The following is a 20,617-nucleotide window of genomic DNA, read 5'->3' as shown; positions in this document are numbered from 1 at the left end:
AAAAAAAAAAAAAAAAAAAAAAGCTGGGGGTTGGTGTAGATCAGAGGTCCTCAAACTAGTCTTCAAAAATGCTTCAGGGACACTGCAAATATTTTATTTGAGTATCCTAAGATTGTAAGGCAACTGATTTTCTGAACTAATAATGATCTTCCTGGCACAATTCCTCTGAAATAAAATGCAGAAGTCAAATGAATGAATGTTAAGGCTTCTATAAAATACCAACTGTCACTTATGACCCTTGATTTCAAATGTCTGGGTTCATCAAAACAGTCTCACTTGTTTAATGTCCATCATCATAAATAACTGCCATTTATTAAATGCTTATTATGTACCGATCATTGCACTCAGCATTTTTTTCTCTGGTCTTGGCTCAATGAGGTAGCGATTTTGAGCTACATTTTTGCAAACAAGGCAAAGATGAAATCATAACCCAAGGCCAAGGAACTAGGTAGGGGAGCATTCTGATTCAAATCCAAGCCTCCTTGACCACATGGAATTAACCCATCCATATACTTCCAATTACAAAATTGGATGCATGCCAGCCAGGTGCGGTGGCTCAGCACTTTGGGAGGCCAAGGCAGGAGGATCCCTTGAGCTCAGGAATTCAAGACCAGCCTGGGAAACACAGCCAGACCTCGTCTCTACTAAAAATAAAAGCAAAAACATTAGCTGGCATGGTGGTGCATGCCTGTAGTCCCAGCTACTCAGGAGGCTGAGGCAGGAGGATCACTTGAGCCCAGGAGGTCAGGGCTGCAGTGAACTATGATGGCACCACTGCACTCTAGCCTGGGCAACAGAGTGAGACCCTATCTCAAAAAAAAAAAAAAAAAAAAAGATGTATCCAATTGCTACACTTATACTATTCTGTGTAAAATTTCACTAGAAGAAAGGATTGTGGAAAACCACTGGACCAAGGAATCTTTGAGGTCTCTTCCAGCTCTGATAATCAATGGATCTTTTAGAGGTCTGGAAGGGTCCAGCCATACTTCGGCCCCACGAGGAAGATGGGGCAGTGGGAAAGGGCTTTAGAGATGTGGCAAGGTGGCACTTCCCCATTGGTTCTTCCATGACCTGACTTGCTGACAATTGCACCAGGACTTTCCTAGTCTCATGAAGAATCAATGAAGGTGGCCAGGTGTGAAGGGAACAGAAGGGACTTGCTTCTTCAGGCAACACTTGAGACCAGAGTTCAGCAACCTCTCTGACCCTGAAAGGCCATCATCTGGACCAAGCAGGGCCAGAGAGGACCACAACTAAGCTGAAGTTTATCTGCAAGGGGGAAGAAAAAAGGAGAGAGGAAAAGTCAGGCAAGGAGAAAAGAGTGAGGAAGGGCGGGAGGAAAGAATCACACTTCAACCCTCTTCCCAATGAAGACTAGGGTTTTTATGTAATCCAGGGGTATTTTTTAGTCATTTCTCCATCAGGGCTGGATGGACTTGAATGGCCAGACTTGAGAGAGATTCAGAGGTAGCTTGATGGGTCTTGGTAGGATTAGAAAGGGCCCGAGGGGAAGGCCAAATCCTGTCATTCTAACTCTACAGGAATAACATCTGTTTGTTATTCAAATACAATGTGGAGCGACACCAGTTTTACTGGAGTTCAAATAAAAAGCCATGCTGTCAATAATAACATTAATCACAAAAATCATAATAGCCTACCATTCATTAAATGCCGGGAAGTGTTTTAAGCACTTTACATATATTACTTCATTTACTCTTCACAACAATTCAGCAGAGAAAATACGGTTTCCACCATTTTACAGAGAAGAAACTGTAGCTCTGATGCATGCGCAAGTTGATAAATGGTAGAAACTGTGATTTGTCTTTCTGACACCCAAGCTCAAACCCTTTCCGCTGTACCACGGTGCCGCCTACCTCTCATGCTTCGGCCAGAGAGCCCAAGCTGGGATGGAGAGATTCGCTGATTTTCCTTTGTTAGGAAAAGCCACAAGTCCTGACCCCCAGCCCCAGGAAGCAGAAGCTGAACAGAAAGTACAGGTCCCACCATGACCAGATGATCTGCAAGTGCCTCTCCCTGAGCATATCCTACTCTGCTACCATTGGCGGCCTGACCACCATTATCGGCACCTCCACCAGCCTTATCTTCCTGGAACACTTCAACAAGTAAGTGATTCACTTGGTCAACAAATATTTACTAACCACCACTGTGTGTCAGGAACTGGACTAGGTGCTAGAGATATGGTAGAAAATGAGAATGGAAGAGTTTCTGTAGAAAGAGGGAAAAACAGGCTGAGCACAGTGGCTCATATCTGTAATCCTAGCACTTTGGGAGGCTGAGGCAGGGGAATCACGAGGTCAGGATCTCTAGACCAGCCTGACCAACATGGAGAAACCCCGTCTCTACTAAAAATACAAAAATGATCCAGGTGTGGTGGCGTACACCTGTAATCCCAGCTACTCAGGAGGCTGAGGTAGGAGAATCACTTGAACCCCGGAGGCAGAGGTTGTAGTGAGCCAAGATCGTGCCGCTGCACTCCAGACTGGACAACAGAGCAAGACTGCATCTCAAAAAAAAAAAAAAAAAAAAGTCCCAGCGCAGTAGCTCACACCTGTAATCCCAGCATTCTGGGAGGTCAAGACGGGCGGATCACTTGAGGTCAGGAGTTGAGACCAGCCTGGCCAACATGGTGAAACCCCATCTCTACTAAAAATACAGAAGTTAACCAGGCATGGTGGCAGGCGCCTGTAATCCCAGCTACTTAGGAGGCTGAGGCAGGAGAATCGCTTGAGCCCAGCAGACAGAGGTTGCAGTGAGCTGAGATCGCACCACTGCACTCCAGCCTGGGTGACAGAGCGAGACTCCATCTCAAAAAATAAATAGATAGATAGATAAATAAATAAAAATTTTAAAAAGGAAAAAAAGGGGAAAATCAAGTCATTATAGCTAAGTGAGACTGGAGAAGTCTAAGACTCTGCAGGGAGAGCCCTGCTCAGGGAGCTCGCCCATCTGCAGGGAGGAAATGCCTCCCTGAAGAGGCGACCATGTGGAAACCTGAAGGACGGGAGTAAACTAGATGAAGGGAGATTATCCAGACAAAGAAAACAGTGCGTAGGAAGGCTCCGAGGCAAGACAGCAGAGCACATAAAAGAAAACGACAGAGGGTAAGAGGAGGCCAGGGAGCTGGACGGGCAGATCTCCAGGGCTTGGCAAGACCCACTGAGGAACTTGGACCACATCTGAAAGGCTTTGAGATGCTTTTAAAGAATTTTAAGCAGTTAGTGAGGTGGTCAGATTTATAGTTTTGAAAACTCATTCTGGATGAAAAAGACAAAAAAAAAAAAAGGTAAACAGATTGGAAAGGAGAAAGCAGACAGCAGGAAGGCAATTCAGGACACTGCTGCAAAGTTGTCCAGGGCAGCCGGTGGCTTGGCTGACAGCGCAGTGGGGAGGAGGAACAGTCAGGTTTAAGGGAAACTCAGAGGTCACTTGCTAGGTCTCAGGAAGGTTAGACAGGGCCTGAGACAGGGAAAGGCTGTGTCTGCCTCTCAGGCTCCTGCCCTCAGCAGGTGAAGGAATAGAGGGGAAAGAGGAGGAATGGGGTCTTGGAAAAAGTGGCATAGAGGCGAGATGTCCAGGTGAAAACAGACGTGTGAATCTCAAGGGAAATATTAATGTTTAGGCTGAAGGCAAAGATTTGAAGTGAGTGGCCTGCAGGGCTGGGGCCATGGGCATGCCACCTGTACAGGCACACGGGCCACCATGCCCAGATAGGCGTCACGCTTGGTTTAATGTTCTGCTGTCCCTGCCTGGATATTCATAATAACCTTTGGGTAAAGGGGCCACATATTCATTTTGCCTCCTGGTAAGGGAAGCTACAGGAGTGGAGGAAATTACCTAGAATATACAGAGTAAGGAGAACAGAGGACATAAATATTAAGCTCACATATTTAACGGACAGAAGGAAACAGTATCAGACAGCAGAGAGGAAAGAGAAATCTGGTGCCACTCTACCCAAGGGAGGAAAGTATTTCAAGAAAAAGGAAGTGCCTACAATATTTAATGTCAATGAATGATGATGCAAAGTAAGGATGAAAAGGTATCCATTAGATTTGGTGACGTGGAGGTTACTGGTGATGTAGGCAAGAGGACCTTGGTCAAGTGGTGGGAGAAGCCAGATTCTGGTGAGTTGAGGATTCTGGTGAGTGAGAAAATAGAAAACTGACTGTGAAGGGAAGGAGAGATGTGGGATGATAATAAAAGTAAAGTAGAGGACGGGCACTGTGGCTCATGCCCGTAATCCCAACATTGTGGGAGGCCAAGGCAGGCAGATCACCTGAGGTCAGGAGTTCAAAACCAGCCTGGCCAACATGGCAAAACCCCATCTCTACTAAAAATAAAGAAATCAGCTGGGCGTGGTGGTGTGCTCCTGTAATCCCAGCTACTTGGGAGGCTGAGGCAGGAGAATCACTTGAACCCAGAAGGCAGAAGTTGCAGTGAGCTGAGATCATACCACTGCACTCCAGCCTGAGTGACAGAGCAAGACTCTGTCTCAAAAAAAAAATAATTAAAAAAAAAAAAAAGGAAAGGAAAGGAAAGTAGGGTCAAGAAGGAGTTTTCAAGATGGGAGACATTTAAATGCTGGTAGGGATGATCCAGATGAGAGCAAAGTTAAAGATCTGGGAGAAGGGATCACTGATAGAGGGATGTCTCACACCTAGAGGACTTTTACACCCAGCCCCAAAAACAGAGACCCAAGGAAAACACAGCATAGGTCATTTAGGCCTGAGCCTTGTCTAGGCAAAAGCCATGGCTCACAGCCTGGTCCATCCAGGCTCCACAGGACACAACACTTGGGCTGGGGAGCCACAGCTCTGCCGGCTGATGAATGAGCACTTTGCTATACAAATCCCCTCTACCCTGAGACCAGTGGATGTTTAATAAAGATTTGGAGATTGCAAGTCCTGGTTCTCTTGTGGGCACTGTAATATCTAAAAACTTCATTAAGCCCTAGAGCTTCAAATTCTCCAGAACTGTGTCCCCCAGTCAAAACTTACATTCCTGGTGATTTTAGAAACAAAATATACCAAGCTGCTCCGTTTTCTGTTGTCTTGCAAACCAGATGAATAAACTTAGCAGAATCTTTAAGGGCAAATACGTCCTGAGTCATTCTCTTGAGTGCAAAGTAAATACACTTTAATGATAAGAATTTTAGTTGTTTTGATTACTTTTTTTAGCTAGTTTCATGATACTTGTCTGGGCTCTGTACAATTGCAACTGTCAACTAAATGAGTCTGTAGACAATGTTTTACCATATCGTTATCATTATCTCTATGTTTTAGGGAGCATTTGGCATACTACCCCAAAATACTATATGGAAACCCTCCCTTTTCTAATTGCTGACCTGGTTCTTTACCCTCCAGCCAGTATCCAGCCGCAGAGGTGGTGAACTTTGGCACCTGGTTCCTCTTCAGCTTCCCCATATCCCTCATCATGCTGGTGGTCAGCTGGTTCTGGATGCACTGGCTGTTCCTAGGCTGCAAGTGAGTCCCAGGGCCCTTTCAGCAAAGCACTGAGGCCCCCCTGTTGATCCAAAGGCCATGGCATGGGCCCTGGATGGCTCTGTGCAAGGGGGACTGCCAGGTAACCACAGAGGATGCCCAAGGAGAATGCAGTGGTCTAGACTGAGAGTCAGGCGCTGTCTCTTCCAGACATTCTAAACATTTGTGAACTCTGTACTTCACTCTCAGCTCTACATGAAATGTTCTTAATTCCAACTAAATAGTTAGAGAGCCTGTCCAGTTTATACAAAGTCTAACGTGAAGAGTATTTAATGTCATTTTATTGCTCTCAAAGCATATAGAGTACTTCCAATTACTCCAAGAAATAAGAAATAAAAAATATGACTCTAAGTAGAATTTGCATTAGGTTTAACTTTATAGGCATGGGTGATTTATACTTAGTAGCCTGAATAAAATATGCTCATATGCCTCAAAATAACAAGTCAGTCTACTCCAAATTTGATCAGTTTCAAACACATAAGGGAAGATAATATAATGTTTTGCTATTAGTCCGTATGCTCCCATTGGTCAAGAAATGTTCTCTGACTTTTCTTTTTACTCAGACTGTTGTCAAACCAATGATGTCTATATACTTCTTAACTCCAGTATTGCCAATATAAAACTAACAGTGTGTTCCATATATGCAGATGTTTGTGTGTTTGTTTGGCTAGAGACAAAGCTTCTCTGAAGCAAAAATGTTAGTTATACATCCAGACACATAGTGGAGTAAAAGTTGTAGTTTATACACCTAGACACATATACCACATTACACTAATTATTTTACTTATATAAAAGACAAGCAGGTAGAAACGACCCTGCGCGAATACACTTGCACGAGTCCTTGAGACATCACTTCACACCAATATACCAGAGACAGACCCAGATGGATATCCCCAATAGTCTAGGGGACAAGGTTGATGAGGGTCTGGATAATGTGGCAGATAAAAGCCGTATGAATAGGTGGGGGATAGAGGGATAGAGCACGTGAAAGAGGAGAAAAGTGACTGCAGCAGGCGAGCGATTTAGTATTTACCTAATATTTGATCTCTGGGCCTCAGGAGTATGTTTTCTTTAATCATTTGCTCATTCTCCCCTCTCAGTTTTAAAGAGACCTGTTCTCTAAGCAAGAAGAAGAAGACCAAAAGGGAACAGTTGTCAGAGAAGAGGATCCAAGAAGAATATGAAAAGCTGGGAGACATTAGGTAAAAATCAGCCATTCCTCTTCTCTCCTCCTCCAGCAGAAACACAGCAGGTAAAGTGAGCACAGGAGTAGCCTTGTTCTTGACAGTCCCTGACACTGGGAGAATTTTCCACAACTCTGAATCAGGCATTTAGAAGATGCTATTTAATGCCAAAGCCAAGCTGGCCCAGATTTCAGGTGGCCACCCTTTCCCTTTGCTCTATTTGGAGACCAAGGTATAGCCGTGGCATGGGGTGGAGTACTGACCATGGGGCAGACGGAGGCAGAAGAAGGGAAAAACAGCACAGTCACCCTCTTGGAAAATGTGAATTCCTTCCAAAGCCAGGCCTCCTCTCATTGCTCAGACACGCCACCACAGTGGTCCAGTTATCACTCCCAGAGATGGGAGACTCTGTGCTATATTTAGGGCAGAAAGCAGTATCAAAGACAGACTTGGAGACAGAGGGTCCAAGAAATCACTAACCAACTCTCAGCCACTTCTATCAGCTTCTCCACAAGGACCCAGCTTCCTATTTAGTGCTATTTCTCCTTTTATGGCAATTGGCACATACAACTTTGCATAAAACAATCCAGGTAGACACTGTCTTAAAGCTTTAAGTTATAAAAGTTCATCATAGAACATTTCAAAAATACAAGCCAGTATAAGAAAAAAATTAAAATTGACTGAATTCTTAGCACCCCATGTTAACAAATGTTAACACTTCTTTCCATGCTTTTTTGTGCAAAACTCTATGTATTTTTGGTAAAATTCAGTCCACACCAAAACCGTTGTATACCTTGCCTTTCTCAACTCAACACTATACTCAACTCAACGGTGTACAATATGTTCCACGTCCTTAACTCTGCTGTGGAAACAGGATTATCACTGGATGCATCTCATTTTGACATCGAGTTGTATCAAAATGTATTCAGTGTATGAAATATCATTGGATATACAGGATGCTTCCATTTTTTAATAGGTAATGAATGTCTCAGTATGCACTTCTGGTTAGATGATGGGAATGACCAACTTTTTTTTTTTTTTTTTGAGCTAGAGTCTCGCTCTGTCGCCCAGGCTAGAGTGCAGTGGCACAATCTTGGCTCACTGCAATCTTCGCCTCTGGGGTTCAAGTGATTCTCCTGCCTCAGCCTCCCAAGTAACTGGGACTACAGGCGCCCACAACCATGCCCGGCTATTTTTTGCATTTTTAGTAGAGAAGGGGTTTCACTGTGTTAGCCAGGACGGTCTCCATCTCCTGACCTCGTGATCTGCCCGCCTCGGCTTCCCAAAGTGCTGGGATTACAGGTGTGAGCCACCACACCCGGCCAGGGAATGACCAACTTTAAGACTTCTGATGTATATCATCAAATGGCCTCAAAAAGGTTGTAGCAATTCCTCTTCCCACCAGCACAGTGTTTGGGGGTGCCTGTTTCACTGCACTCTCCTTGTAGGCTGTATTTGAAAGTATTTTATAAATGTACAGTGCTGTGTTCTCTTGCCCTTTCCACAGAAGTTTCTCCAGGGAACATGGTTAATGTCATGCTTTCTGGGGGCACTCGGTCTTCTCCTCATCTCACTGTCAGCCATTCATAGTGGTTAGGCAGTGAGGGTACTTTATGTCTAGGGTATTGAAACTCTAAATACAGAAGCTTCCAGAAGCAAAGTGAAAATGCTAGGAGAAATTTCTCAGTTCCTGAGTGGGTCTTTCTGTTTTATTTTATAGCTACCCTGAAATGGTGACTGGATTTTTCTTCATCCTGATGACCGTACTGTGGTTTACCCGGGAGCCTGGCTTTGTCCCTGGCTGGGATTCTTTCTTTGAAAAGTAAGTGATACAATTTCCTCCTTAAGAACAACTCCCTCACCCCAATTCTTCAGGCAAAAACTACTGGCATCCTTCATAGACTCTCAGGGGAAGATATGAAGCCAGGAAGATTTCATTCCCTGGGGAATCCACTCTTTTTAGGGAGGCTGCAGTGTGAAATCAGGAAGGAAAAACACCCTTTGGAGTCCCGGTCTGGGGCTGGGATCCAGTGCTGCACGTAGTCTCATTACATAAGCTCCTGGAAGCTTGGTTACCTCATAGGTGGTTATGAGAGTTAAAGGAGAAAACATCTATAAAGTACCAACTGTAAAGAAAAGAGACCAACTTCTCACTTGAGAAGGGAGGCACATGGAGGTGTGGCCTTCATAGGAAAGAGGTCTCATCCTCTTCTATTCTCATCTAACCATCTTCACTCCTGATCACTCCTTCTAGGACTTGCCCCAATTAACGGGCTCACAAATTCACACCAAGACATCTACTCTAGCCAGGCCCTGCCTCCAGACATTCACCACTGCCCATTAAATCCACTGTGGATAGCATGGCAGCAACTGGCAAGAACTAAGGTTAATTTCACCTCTAGACTAAGTCCTAAAAAGAGGCACTGTGTTTGCACAGACTGCCCCGAAACATCATGTTACTCCTGAAAATTCCTGACCTTTCTCCTCAGCTATGCTTGTCTCTTTACTAGGAAAGGCTACCGCACTGATGCCACAGTCTCTGTCTTCCTTGGCTTCCTCCTCTTCCTTATTCCAGCGAAGAAACCCTGCTTTGGGAAAAAGAATGATGGTGAGAGAAGGATCAAGGGAAGAAACTGGGGGTGGCTCTAGCTGAAGAATCCCCAAATCAGACTAATACTCCCAAAGAGATTTACCAAGGTCCTTCAGATTCCCACCCCCCGAAATAGCAGTATCCCAAATCATCCACTTCACCAATTAGGCTCTTATTTCCACAAATCACGCCTATTAGGGTTTATCTGGCTTTACATCTCTCTCTAATCCAGGAGAGAACCGGGAGCACTCACTGGGGACCGAACCCATCATCACTTGGAAGGACTTCCAGAAGACCATGCCCTGGGAGATTGTCATTCTGGTGGGGGGAGGCTATGCTCTGGCTTCTGGTAGCAAGGTAATTCTTGAATTCTGATCTTTTTTTTCTTTTTTTTTTTGAGACAGTCTTGCTCTGTCGCCCAGGCTGGAATGCAGTGGCATGATCTCAGCTCACTGCAACCTCTGCCTTCTGGGTTCAAGTGATTCTCCTGCCTCAGCCTCCCAAGTAGCTAGGACTACAGGTGTGCACCATGATGCCGGCTAATTTTTGTATTTTTAGTAGAGACAGGGTTTCACCATGTTGGCCAGGCTGGTCTCGAATTCCTGACCTCAAGTGATCTACCCGCCTCAGCCTCCCAAAGTGCTGGGATTACAGGCGTGAGCCACTGCACCTGGCTTGAATTCTGTTCTTATGGGTGAAATACTTTTCCAGCGTCTTTACCTAATGAATCATTATGGGCATAGGAGGAAAGACTCAATGGAGCTGAGAAGTAAATGTTCACCGAGTCCCTGGGAAGGGAAGCAATAGAGCAGCATGGATGTCCCCTCCTGCCCTAAGCTTCTCAGTTAGCACTACTGGGAACAGAGGAACAGATCAGCTGTGCCACACAATCATGATACATGGGCATTGATACTTCATCTATGGGGCCCATGCTGCTACAAGTAAAAGGTTTATTGGAGTTTGTAGCCATCTCCTTCTGGGATTTGACAGTGGCAATAGGAGATGGTAACAGGAGATGGACATAGGTAATAGGAGTGGTAATAGGAGAACTCTGTAAGGGACCAGAGATATTCCAAGTGACACATGGTGAACTGTCTGTCCACAATACATAGACTGAGCCCCTTTGGAAAATCTAGGCTAAAGCTGATGTAAATACTTCTTAATTTTCTAATTGGGAGGAGTTTGGATGAGATCTTTTAAGTGGGATGGGGATGTGAGGGGATGGTTGAATTTCCTAAAGTGTTAGCCCTCCCTAAAATAGAAGAGAGTCCTAAGAATGAATTAGGTTAAGGTTCAGACTGTTTCTCCCTCCAGCTTGTCTACATGCATTATCCCATGCTAAACTTGGTTCCCTTTTTTTTTTTTTTTTTTTTTTTGAGACAGAGTCTTGATCTGTCACCTAGGCTGGAGTGCAATGGCGCCATCTCAGCTCACTGCAACCCCTGCCTCCCAGGTTCAAGCAATTCTCATGCCTCAGCCTCCCGAGTAGCTGGGATCACAAGCACACGCCACCACACCCAGCTTAATTTTTGTACTTTAGTAGAGACAGAGTTTCACTATGTTGGTGAGGCTGGTCTCGAACTCCTGGCCTCAAGTGATCTGCCCACCTTGGCCTCCCAAAGTACTGGGATTACAGGCACGAGCCACTGCGCCTGGCTTGATTCACTTTTGATGGCCCAAAATACTCTTTGCATTATTAATAAGAAGGTCACAGAATATTACACTAAGGAGAACCTTAGAAAACAATGAGTCCTATCTCCTGCCTGTGGTGAGATTTCCCTCCATGGCACCTCTGGCTCAGACACTTCCAGTGACAAGGTACTCCCTGTGCAGGGAACAAAGAATAGTTGTTCCTTATTTTCAGCTCAGGTCTTCTGCATGTTGTCTGTCCACTGTTGGCTCTAGTTCTGTTCTCTGGGACCCTCTCCTAGCTAATAATTATTAACATGAACAAATCAAGAAGTAGTGACCCATACCACCTGCGTCTCTCTCCTCAGGACTCACTACACTTGGCCTTATTCAAACATGGTCCACGGGGTGGCCAGTCTACTGCCAAGCAGAGTAGTTATATTACCCAAGCCCCGTTTCTCACCTCTGATTCAAGCAGCACCCTGCATTTTTATGGCAGCTTTTATAAAGCATCCTTGGCACTCGTCAACAATTATATTACAACTGCAGTCAATTAGAACGCTTCATTCTTTTAACTGTTAATCATTACTAGACTTTCAACCCATCCTATATATATGCTATCAATAGTTCTCATTCCAAGTTCGGGATATTTATGTTTATCTTTATTTAATTTCAGTTGTTAGTTTTGGCCTTTGACAAGATTGGCCTGGCAATGTTTCACTTTTTTTTAACCAAAATTGGGCTGGGCACAGTGGCTCACGTCTATAATCCCAGCACTTTGGGAGGCCATGGCGGGAGGACTGCTTGTGTCCAGGAGTTTGAGACTAGCCTGGGCAACATAGTAAGACCCTATCTCTACAAAAACAAAAATTAGCCCAGTGTAGTGGTGTGCACCTGTAGTCCCAGCTACTCAGGAGGTTGAGGTGAGAGGATCACTTGAGCCCAGGAGTTCAAAGCTGCAGTGACCCAAGATCCCACCACTGGACTCCAGCCTGGGAGAGAGAGGGAGACCCTATCCCCTGCCACCAAAAAAAAAATTGTGCACATATTAGAGATAGTATAGCTATTTCTGTAAAGCCTACTGCCTCTACTAATTTTAGTAATGATTTGGGTAGCATATATGTCATTCCTACTGAGTTTGAAATAATTTCAGTTTTGACATTAGCGAAGAAAATCCATTGTAAAATGTTTTCATAACAAGAGTTTAAAAAATTGAGACTTCCTTTGATTGTGTTTTTTCCTAACTTTGAAGTCTAATTTATTTCAAATTATAGTATAAAATCGTTCTGCTGAAAAAATGATTGCCACTAAATGATTTCACTTTACTAGGCCGGGCATGGTGGCTCACGCCTGTAATCCCAGCACTTAAGGAGGCTGAGGCAGGAGGATCACTTAAGGCCAGGAGTTTGAGGCCAGCCTGGCCAACATGGTGAAACGCTGTCTCTACTAAAAATACAAAAATTAGCCAGGCATGATGGCAGACACTTGTAACCCCAGCTACTTGGGAGGCTGAGGAAGGAGAATCGTTTGAACCCGGGAGGCAGAGGTTACGGTGAGCTGAGATTGCACCACTGCACTCCCGCCCAGACGACAGAGTGAGACTTCCTCTCAAAAAATAAAATAAAATTTAGCCAGGGATGGTGGTGCACGCCTGTAATCCCAGCTGCCTGAGAGGCTGAGGCATGAGAATTGTTTGAACCCAGGAGGCGGAGGTTGCAGTGAGCTGATTGAGATGCTGCCACTGCACTCCAGCTTGGGCGACAGCACGCAACTCTGTCTCAAAAAGAAAAAAAAAAATTATTTCACTTTACTTACCAGTACTATTTGGATAACATGTTATGTAAAACTCTATTTCTTTATATAATGTATCATTTCCACTCAACTAACTGCTCTTCCTCCCCTGCCTCTGTCCAATGAGTGAGGTTTAATGTGTTACCAGAGGGAACAATTAAAGAGTTCCTGGAGGCCTTGGGGCTCTGAAACAAGCATTAATTGATGCAGTCTGCACAGACTAGGTTTGTAAGCTCTCAGTCAGTTGAGAGGAAGAAAAGGAAGAAAAGTTCTACAAGGTGAAGTGGCTACAACAGAGAGAATTCTGAAGGCCTTTGGTTGTCAGTTGTCTATGAGCTCGCCAGGAGGTAGCCAGGGTACTACAGAGATGAAATGAGCTTTTGATGAATTTGGAAGAGAGGAGAAAAAGTAACATGCTGACAGTGTAGGGAAGGAGGTCTTTAATAGTAAAACGTGTAGCAGGACTTAAGCGCTTGAGGACTCATAAATGTCTCACCTTGCTTTCTGCCCCTGCTCTCCATATCGTCATTATATTTGCAGTTTCTACAGTACCATGGGAAAAGGCAGAGCCTGTCAACATAGAAGAGAGAGAGGAAGGGAGGCAGGATGCATATGGCAACCTGGAATTTTTAATACAATACTCAGTGATACCTTTCATTTTGTAGGAAACGGAAATAGCTCTCCCTATTTGCAGGTGAACATCTTCCACCCAAATGAATCATTACAAGTGGGAATATGTATTTATTTATTTATTTATTATTTTTTTGAGACAGAATCTCACTCTGTCACCCAGGCTGGAGTGCAATGGCACAATCTCGGCTCACTGCAACCTCTGCCTCCCGGGTTCAAGCAAGCCTCCTGAGTAGCTGGGATTACAGGCACCTGCCACCACGCCTGGCTAATTTTTGTATTTTTAGTAGAGACAGTGTTTCACCATGTTTGCCAGGCTGGTCTCAAACTCCTGACCTCAAGTGATCCACCTTCCTCAGCCTCCCAAAGTGCTGAGATTATAGGTGTGAGCTACCTCACCCAGGCAGAATGTTCATTTATTTAAGTGGATGTGTGTAACTGTTGCTAGTGGAATAAATTTAGGATGGTCAATATGCCTTCATATCTGTGTCTTCAAAAAGCACTGGCAGGCCAGGTAAGGTGGCTCACGCCTATAATCCCAGCATTTTGGGAGACCAATGTGGGAGAATCGCTTGAGCTCAGGAGTTTGAGACAGGCCTGGGCAACATGGAAAGACTCTGTCTCCACAAATAAGAAGAGCAGGGCGTGCTGGCATGTGCCTGTGGTCCCAGCTACTTGGAAGGCTGAGGTGGGAGGATTGCTTGAACCCGGGAGGTTGAGACTGCAGTGAGCTGTGATCATGCTGCTGCACTCATCCTGGACCCTGGGCAATAGAGCAAGACTCTCATCTTAATTAAAAAAAAAAAAAAAGTCCTGATAGTAGAACTAATGTCAGCCACGATGGGATTTGAACCTAAAACAGGTTGGGGCTGAATGACCAGCCTCCATGGCACTTAGGAGGCACCTTCTCCACTAAATGGAAATATACTTTTATCCCTCTCTACTTTATTACTCCTGTAAAACCTCCAGTGCTCAGCCCTGCCTGTTCGTCTCCCTAAAAAGACAGGAAAGGCTACTATCTACAGATGTTGATACATTTTTCCCTTTTTTAGGTAACAAAATAAACTGATTTCAAAAGCTGAATAAAGGGCTATATTTGGCCCTCTGTGAAGGGCATTGTCAAATCAATGCACAGGGTAAGGATGTCAGAGGCTAGAGAAAGGGTAATGAGATTGAAGTTGAGGAGCAAAGATCTCCAACCTCTGACAAGTTGTCATGGCAAAGTCCTAAGAAGGATCATGGCAATTAGGTAGGTGGCTCTTCATGCCCCATGATGAAACCGAAAGACCAAATGTTGTACAATCATAAAACCAATTTTCTGAGCTACAAAATGATCAAATCATAAAAATCATGAACACCTCTGGCTTCATTCAAACTAAAGATCAGAGGATCCCTGGTGGTCCAGCCTTCCAACATCCCTGACCTTCTGAATTCTAAGAACTCTAGCTGGGATGTGTTTCTCCTCCTTTCTTCTTACTGTAACACCTCTTCCTACAGAGCTCTGGCCTCTCTACATGGATAGGGAACCAGATGTTGTCCCTGAGCAGCCTCCCGCCATGGGCTGTCACCCTGCTGGCATGCATCCTTGTGTCCATTGTCACTGAGTTTGTGAGCAACCCAGCAACCATCACCATCTTCCTGCCCATCCTGTGCAGCCTGGTGAGTAGCGCGGGGCTCCCAGATGTCCAAACAGGCTGTCCCAGGGGCCTGGAGTGGCAGGCCTAGCTCAGGGCAGCTTCTGTGGCTGTACCCTCTCCTCTGGTTACTGCCCACAGCCTTCACTGATTGGTGTTCAATTCCTATTTTGAAAAATGAAGTTTTTCAAATAGCAACTAGCAAATAAAAGGATAATAAATAATAAAACTAATAAATCACAGCAAGAGTTCTAGAAATCCTTGTCCAAAAGAGTAGGATTCATTTAGGGGCAGCCCTGAGTAGAAACCAAAGAACATACAAAATAATCTTCAAACCCTATCATTTCAATTCCCCGCAATCATCATCAACCTTTCTCTCCTGAGATAAAACCTGAGAGGGCCAAAGAGGTAGCCACAGAAAATGTAGGTAAAACACAGCTGCAAAGACTGAGATCACAACTCAGACAATCATCACAGCCTCCACTGAGATTCACTGTCCTCTGGGAAGTTCTGAGGATTGGGAGCAAGGTCAGCTTTGCTCCACAGCCTCAGACCAGTTTGTTGTGAATGGAATAGGGGAGGGGAGCAATGGCCAGATCTTAGCCTGGCCAAGCAGCCTGAAAGGTGATGCATCTGACCCAATGCTTCATCTGTCCCATTCTGGGAGGCAGAATCCAGGAGATGAAGGCCCCTCCCCACCCCAGCAACATAGTCTCCTACTGCTCTTTCTAACCCCAGCCCCACACTCTCTGCTCATTGCTCAGATGACCCCAACTTCTCCCTTCCGTCATCTTGCTTGTGTGAGCAAGAGAGTGCAGTTAAAACTTGGCAACATTGAGAGCAGGACCATGGATTCAAATCCCATATAAAACAATTATCTTCCCTAGGAAAAAAAAAACCACCTTAGTTCTGTACCCTAAGACTGAGGGATACCCACTTCAATCAAAGCAACTTATTCATAAGATTTGGGTTTAAGGAAAGGAAGTCTTAGCTAAAGAATAAAGTTTAGGAACCACTTCCTTAGAATAACACCAAAAAAATCAAACATCCCTTCTAGGGAGTAACTCAAAGCCATATTTCCATGTGGAGCAAGTGAGCAGCATCAGCCTATTCAGGCTGCCAAGGGCACTGCATGCCCCCGAGGGCAGGGACCTAACTACCCCTCCACATAGTGTCCTGCTAAGGTTAGCCAGCACCAAGTCATCATTAAAGCATGCTCATTACGTTAAGCACAGGAAATGCAAGCCTAATCTCGTGAAATGTTTCTGTGAATTCTCTCTTCTAGTCTGAAACGCTGCACATTAACCCCCTCTACACCCTGATCCCAGTCACCATGTGCATCTCCTTTGCAGTGATGCTGCCTGTGGGCAATCCCCCTAATGCCATCGTCTTCAGCTATGGGCACTGCCAGATCAAAGATATGGTGAGTTGGGGTGCCTCTCCCTGCCAGGGCCAGCTACCATGAGGACAGGCATGACCAGCTCTGCAGCCTTCTTTCAAAGCTTATTTTGTAGCAGTGTCCCTGGCCTGTCAACACTAACCCAGTGTGGTAGCAAGAACAGCACTTATAAAGAGGTTTTTGGTTGGTCTATAAGCACCAAGGATAGCAAGAATGTGCTCTCCCCAGCCCTTCCCTGGAAAGAAGTGGGTACCTAGGTAGAGAAAGCTGGAACACACAGGCTGTTGCCCAGTTCCAGAAGACATGAGCCTGCGCAAAGTTTTGCCTTCGTTTCTTCATTAGGCCAGTGGAGACATTCATTGAGAAAGCTACTGGTTTATTCACAGAAGATGAGAATGAGAAAGTGTATGAACGTAGGGTGAAAGGTATTTTGAGAAAACAGGATTCTTCTGCTCAACTCACACCCCAGGCAAGAAACCCCTGAAGCAACAATGGAAAATGAAGCATCCATCATTCATTTTCATTTTCAGCTGGGCTCACAAAAGATGGCTTTGAGATATTTTGCTGCTGACTTTAGTATTGGGTCTATCTACCTTCTACTCCTCTACCTATACACTATACTATGTACACTATGCTGCTCTACTTAATATCCAGGGCTGAGGGGGTAGAGGAGAGGATGGAAAACACTGATACAAATTACTGATGGTCTCACAATTTTTTTTTTCCATGGGAGCCAAACGTGTTCTTGCAGCCCTGTAAAGCAACAGAGGAAAGAAAAAGTTTCAGGCTGGTGGCAGATATTCAGGTCCTTTTTTTTCCCTTTTTTTTGGGGGGGGGGACAGAATCTCACTCTGTCACCCAGGCTGGAATGCAGTGGCACAATGTTGGCTCACTGCAACCTCTGCCTCCTGGGTTCAAGTGATTCTCATGCCTCAGCCTCCAGAGTAACTTGGACTACAGGTGTGTGCCACCACGCCCAGCTAAGTTTTGTATTTTTAGTAGAGATGGGGTTTCACCATGTTGGTCAGGCAGTCTTGAACTCCTGGCTTCAGGTGATCCGCCTGCCTTGGCCTCCCAAAGTGCTGGGATTACAGGTGTGAGCCACCACACCCAGCCTATTCAGGTCCTTTTGACTATTCAAACTGCTCATCTAAGTCATCCGTGATACTTCCTGGAATGGGGTGTCCCAGCCATCCCTCTCCCCTCCCATCTTACTGAGTAACCCTCAGTCCGCTCACACTGAGCTCTACTCCAGCTCTCCTGTCTCCCGCTTCTTCTGCTGTGTGTCCCCACCACTGACCTCTGGCTTTCTACACTGGAATCAAATGATTAGAGGCAGTAATTTTCAAAGGTACCAGGTGACAAGAAGTGAGCCAGTCTGGGAATGGTTCTATCCCCAGCTTGGGCACTACCTTGACTTCAGTTTCCTCATCTGCTAAATGATGAGGTTCCAGCTGGATGCTCCATGGGGTCCCTTTCAACTCTAACACTCCTTAATTTAGCCCTGCTAGAACCTGCCCTTTCACCTGTGCGGAAACAATGGGCTGTCCTCCATGCCAAAATGCCCAGGGGGTCCCAACCAGACAGCAGGAGAGAGAGGACATGTCTAGCCATTTGCTTGAAACAATTTCTCAGTATCCATTTTCCCCTTGCAATTTTCCCAACTTAATGCCAGCTAGTGACTTGTTTTGGCTACATGCTGTATGCCTGGTTACTCACTGGAAGGGTGCCAGCTATCCTTACAGGACACATTTTTCCATCTGGCTCTGCCAGCCCATCATCCCTCACATCCCCCCACTTCAGCCTGTGAGTGTCAATGTCAAGGCAGAAGTGAAAAGGGTCAGTCACTGAGGTGTAATTCCCTCAGAGGAAAGAAGCAAAGGCCCCACTCCAGCTAGCACACCTGTGTCTCCTTCCTGAGGAAGAGCTGAGCAGAGGCAGCTGAACTGTTTCCCCAGGTGAACTCAAGGTACACTATTTCCACAAGCTGTTCCTTAAAAAAACGTAACAGTAGCAAAGGCTTCATGTAATATAGCCCCTGCTACAAGTTCCCTGTATTAGCGCATAGGGGCTCTGAGAAGTTTCTGCTTTACAGAGATCTGGCTAGTTTTGTTTAGCACATTTCCCTAAGAGTGAGCTGCAGAAATACCTCTTCACATTCCATTGAGTGGGTGTTCCAAGTAACTAACATACCTTCTAGGCTTCCACTTGAAACCTAGTGAGAGTGCTGTAAGCATGAAGTGGACATGACTCTAATTGTCCCCTTCCCGCCCTACCACAGTCCTGTGCACCCTACAAGGCAATGCCAGAGCACCCCAGACAGCACTGGGAACTAATCTGGGCCACAAGGCATAGGCTGCGGGAACAGAAGGGGGACTTGGGGATCTGTGCTGCTGCTGGTCAGAGTGACTAGGGTGTGCTGGTTTGTGTCCTGTAGGTGAAAGCTGGCCTGGGAGTCAACGTTATTGGATTGGTGATAGTAATGGTAGCCATCAACACCTGGGGAGTTAGCCTCTTCCACCTGGACACTTACCCACTATGGGCGAGGGTCAGCAACATCACTGATCAAGCCTAATGCAAGTACACAAACTGGCCCAACCACAGGAGCTGCCAGTACCCAGCAGAATCTGGACCACAGGCAAAGAAAACCACTGGGACCACCAGGAGCACACAACCCCAGACCCACGCCGGAGGGCATCCCTCCAACAGAAGATTCCACCACCTCAAGTGAACTGCAGGAATCCTCCAACAACCACAAACACATGCTTAGCTGTTAGTGTCTTCTTCTCGCCCTCAGCACCACAGCTCAAGAAAACCTAAAGTTTCAATACAAGCCATAGGCTCACAGAAAAATAAAATAAAAATTAAGTTAAAAAAAGAAGACAAAGAAAACCTAAAATTGTATCTAGTGTTTATAATCCATTCATTCTGAAGACAGGAAAAGAAAGCCTGTCTTACTTGCCCTTCAGAGGCTAAGCCTCGCAAACTCACTAGGTTTTATGTTAATACCTTCTTAGGAGTGGAAAGATACCCAAGTCATCCTACCGAGGCAGAGTGAAACCAGTGACATCTTTTTTGGGGGAAACCTCACCCAGAACTGGAAACCTAATTGTCAGCTCCTTTCTCTTGCTTTTTTTTTTTTTTTTGAGATGGAGTCTCGTTCTGTTGCCCAAGCTGGAGTGCAGTGACACGATCTCAGCTCACTGCAACCTCCACCTCCCAGGTTCAAGCGATTCTCCTGTCTCAGCCTCCTGAGTAGCTGGGATTACAGGCATGTGCTACCATGCCCAGCTAGTTTTTTGTATTTTTAGTAGAGATGGGGTTTCACCATGTTGACCAGGCTGGTCTCCAACTCCTGACCTCAGATGATCCACCTGACTCAGCCTCCCAAAGTGTTGGGATTACAGGCGTGAGCCACCACGCCCGGCCATCAGCTCCTTTCTCTTAAGTGCTTCTATCCTAAGTTCCCTCCACAAGAAGGCTTTCTTAGTAGGTCTTCTTCATGGCAATCAGTACTCTTTCATCACTACTTTGATTCCCCGTTAAGCATCTCTCTTCAATGGCTCCCCTTTACCTTGGCACCAAATTCCCATAAAGATATAGTGTTCCCTTTCAGAAAAAGGCTGGTGTTGTTCTATTAGTCAAAGGAAAGGGAAGTCGGCCAGGTGCGGTGGAGGCAGAGGTTGCAGTGAGCTGAGATTGCACCACTGCACTCCAGCCTGGGCGACAGAGCGGGGCTCTGTCTCAAAAAAAAAAAAAAAAAGGAAAGGGAAGTCAAGAAAGAAGATACACTGAGATTAACATCTCTCTCTCCACCTGTCACTAACCACAAATCTATTGCCTTGGTTAAGTTTTGGGAGGGAGGGAAAACTTTCCTACCAGTCTTATAAGAGACACCAAAACTATAATTAAGACCACAGCACTATTATTATATTACACTGGCTTGCTTCTGGATAAAATAAGTAGTTTGTTCCTGAGAAAACAAAGTACTAGGTAGTAGCCAACGGTCCAAACACATCTGTCACTTCCTACACATCCCTACATGAGCCCCTTGAGGGAGAAGAGCTGTCTATGCCTCTTGAAATCCCCCAGCAACTTCTACAATGTAGTAAGCTGTAAGTGCTCAATAAACGTGTCCCATGAGAAAAAAGCTGTCTGGAAATCAAGGCTTCTTTCTCCTCCTGAAGATCATGCCATTTTCTCCATGATAGATATCCTTGCTACATGACTGGCTATAGCTC

The 20,617-nt window shown here is 45.4% G+C and overlaps 1 protein-coding gene across 4 annotated transcripts in view; it reads left to right on the top strand.

Moving 5' to 3' along the window:
• Positions 1 to 19,268, top strand: part of SLC13A4 (solute carrier family 13 member 4) — a 47,260-nt gene extending 27,992 nt beyond the window's left edge. For 2 of the 4 annotated variants that reach the window (XM_017887739.1, XM_017887737.1), the window contains exons 8-16: positions 1,939 to 2,123; positions 5,382 to 5,501; positions 6,620 to 6,721; positions 8,424 to 8,525; positions 9,214 to 9,311; positions 9,526 to 9,650; positions 14,841 to 15,002; positions 16,263 to 16,400; positions 18,814 to 19,268. In XM_017887739.1, coding sequence (XP_017743228.1) covers positions 1,939 to 2,123; positions 5,382 to 5,501; positions 6,620 to 6,721; positions 8,424 to 8,525; positions 9,214 to 9,311; positions 9,526 to 9,650; positions 14,841 to 15,002; positions 16,263 to 16,400; positions 18,814 to 18,951 — 1,170 coding nt within the window. In that variant the 3' untranslated portion in view covers positions 18,952 to 19,268. Of the gene's footprint in view, positions 1 to 1,938; positions 2,124 to 5,381; positions 5,502 to 6,619; positions 6,722 to 8,423; positions 8,526 to 9,213; positions 9,312 to 9,525; positions 9,651 to 14,840; positions 15,003 to 16,262; positions 16,405 to 18,813 lie in introns of those variants that run through there. The other 2 variants (XM_017887740.1, XM_017887741.1) reach the window with 2 other exon arrangements.
• Positions 19,269 to 20,617: the final 1,349 nt, after the last annotated feature.

This window comes from Rhinopithecus bieti, unplaced genomic scaffold (assembly GCF_001698545.2).
Source record: "Rhinopithecus bieti isolate Rb0 unplaced genomic scaffold, ASM169854v2 scaffold_17275, whole genome shotgun sequence".
In the NCBI taxonomy this organism is placed as follows: Eukaryota; Metazoa; Chordata; class Mammalia; order Primates; family Cercopithecidae; genus Rhinopithecus; species Rhinopithecus bieti.
Note: the sequence above shows the minus strand (reverse complement) of the source record. Positions and strands in the feature narration are given on the sequence as shown.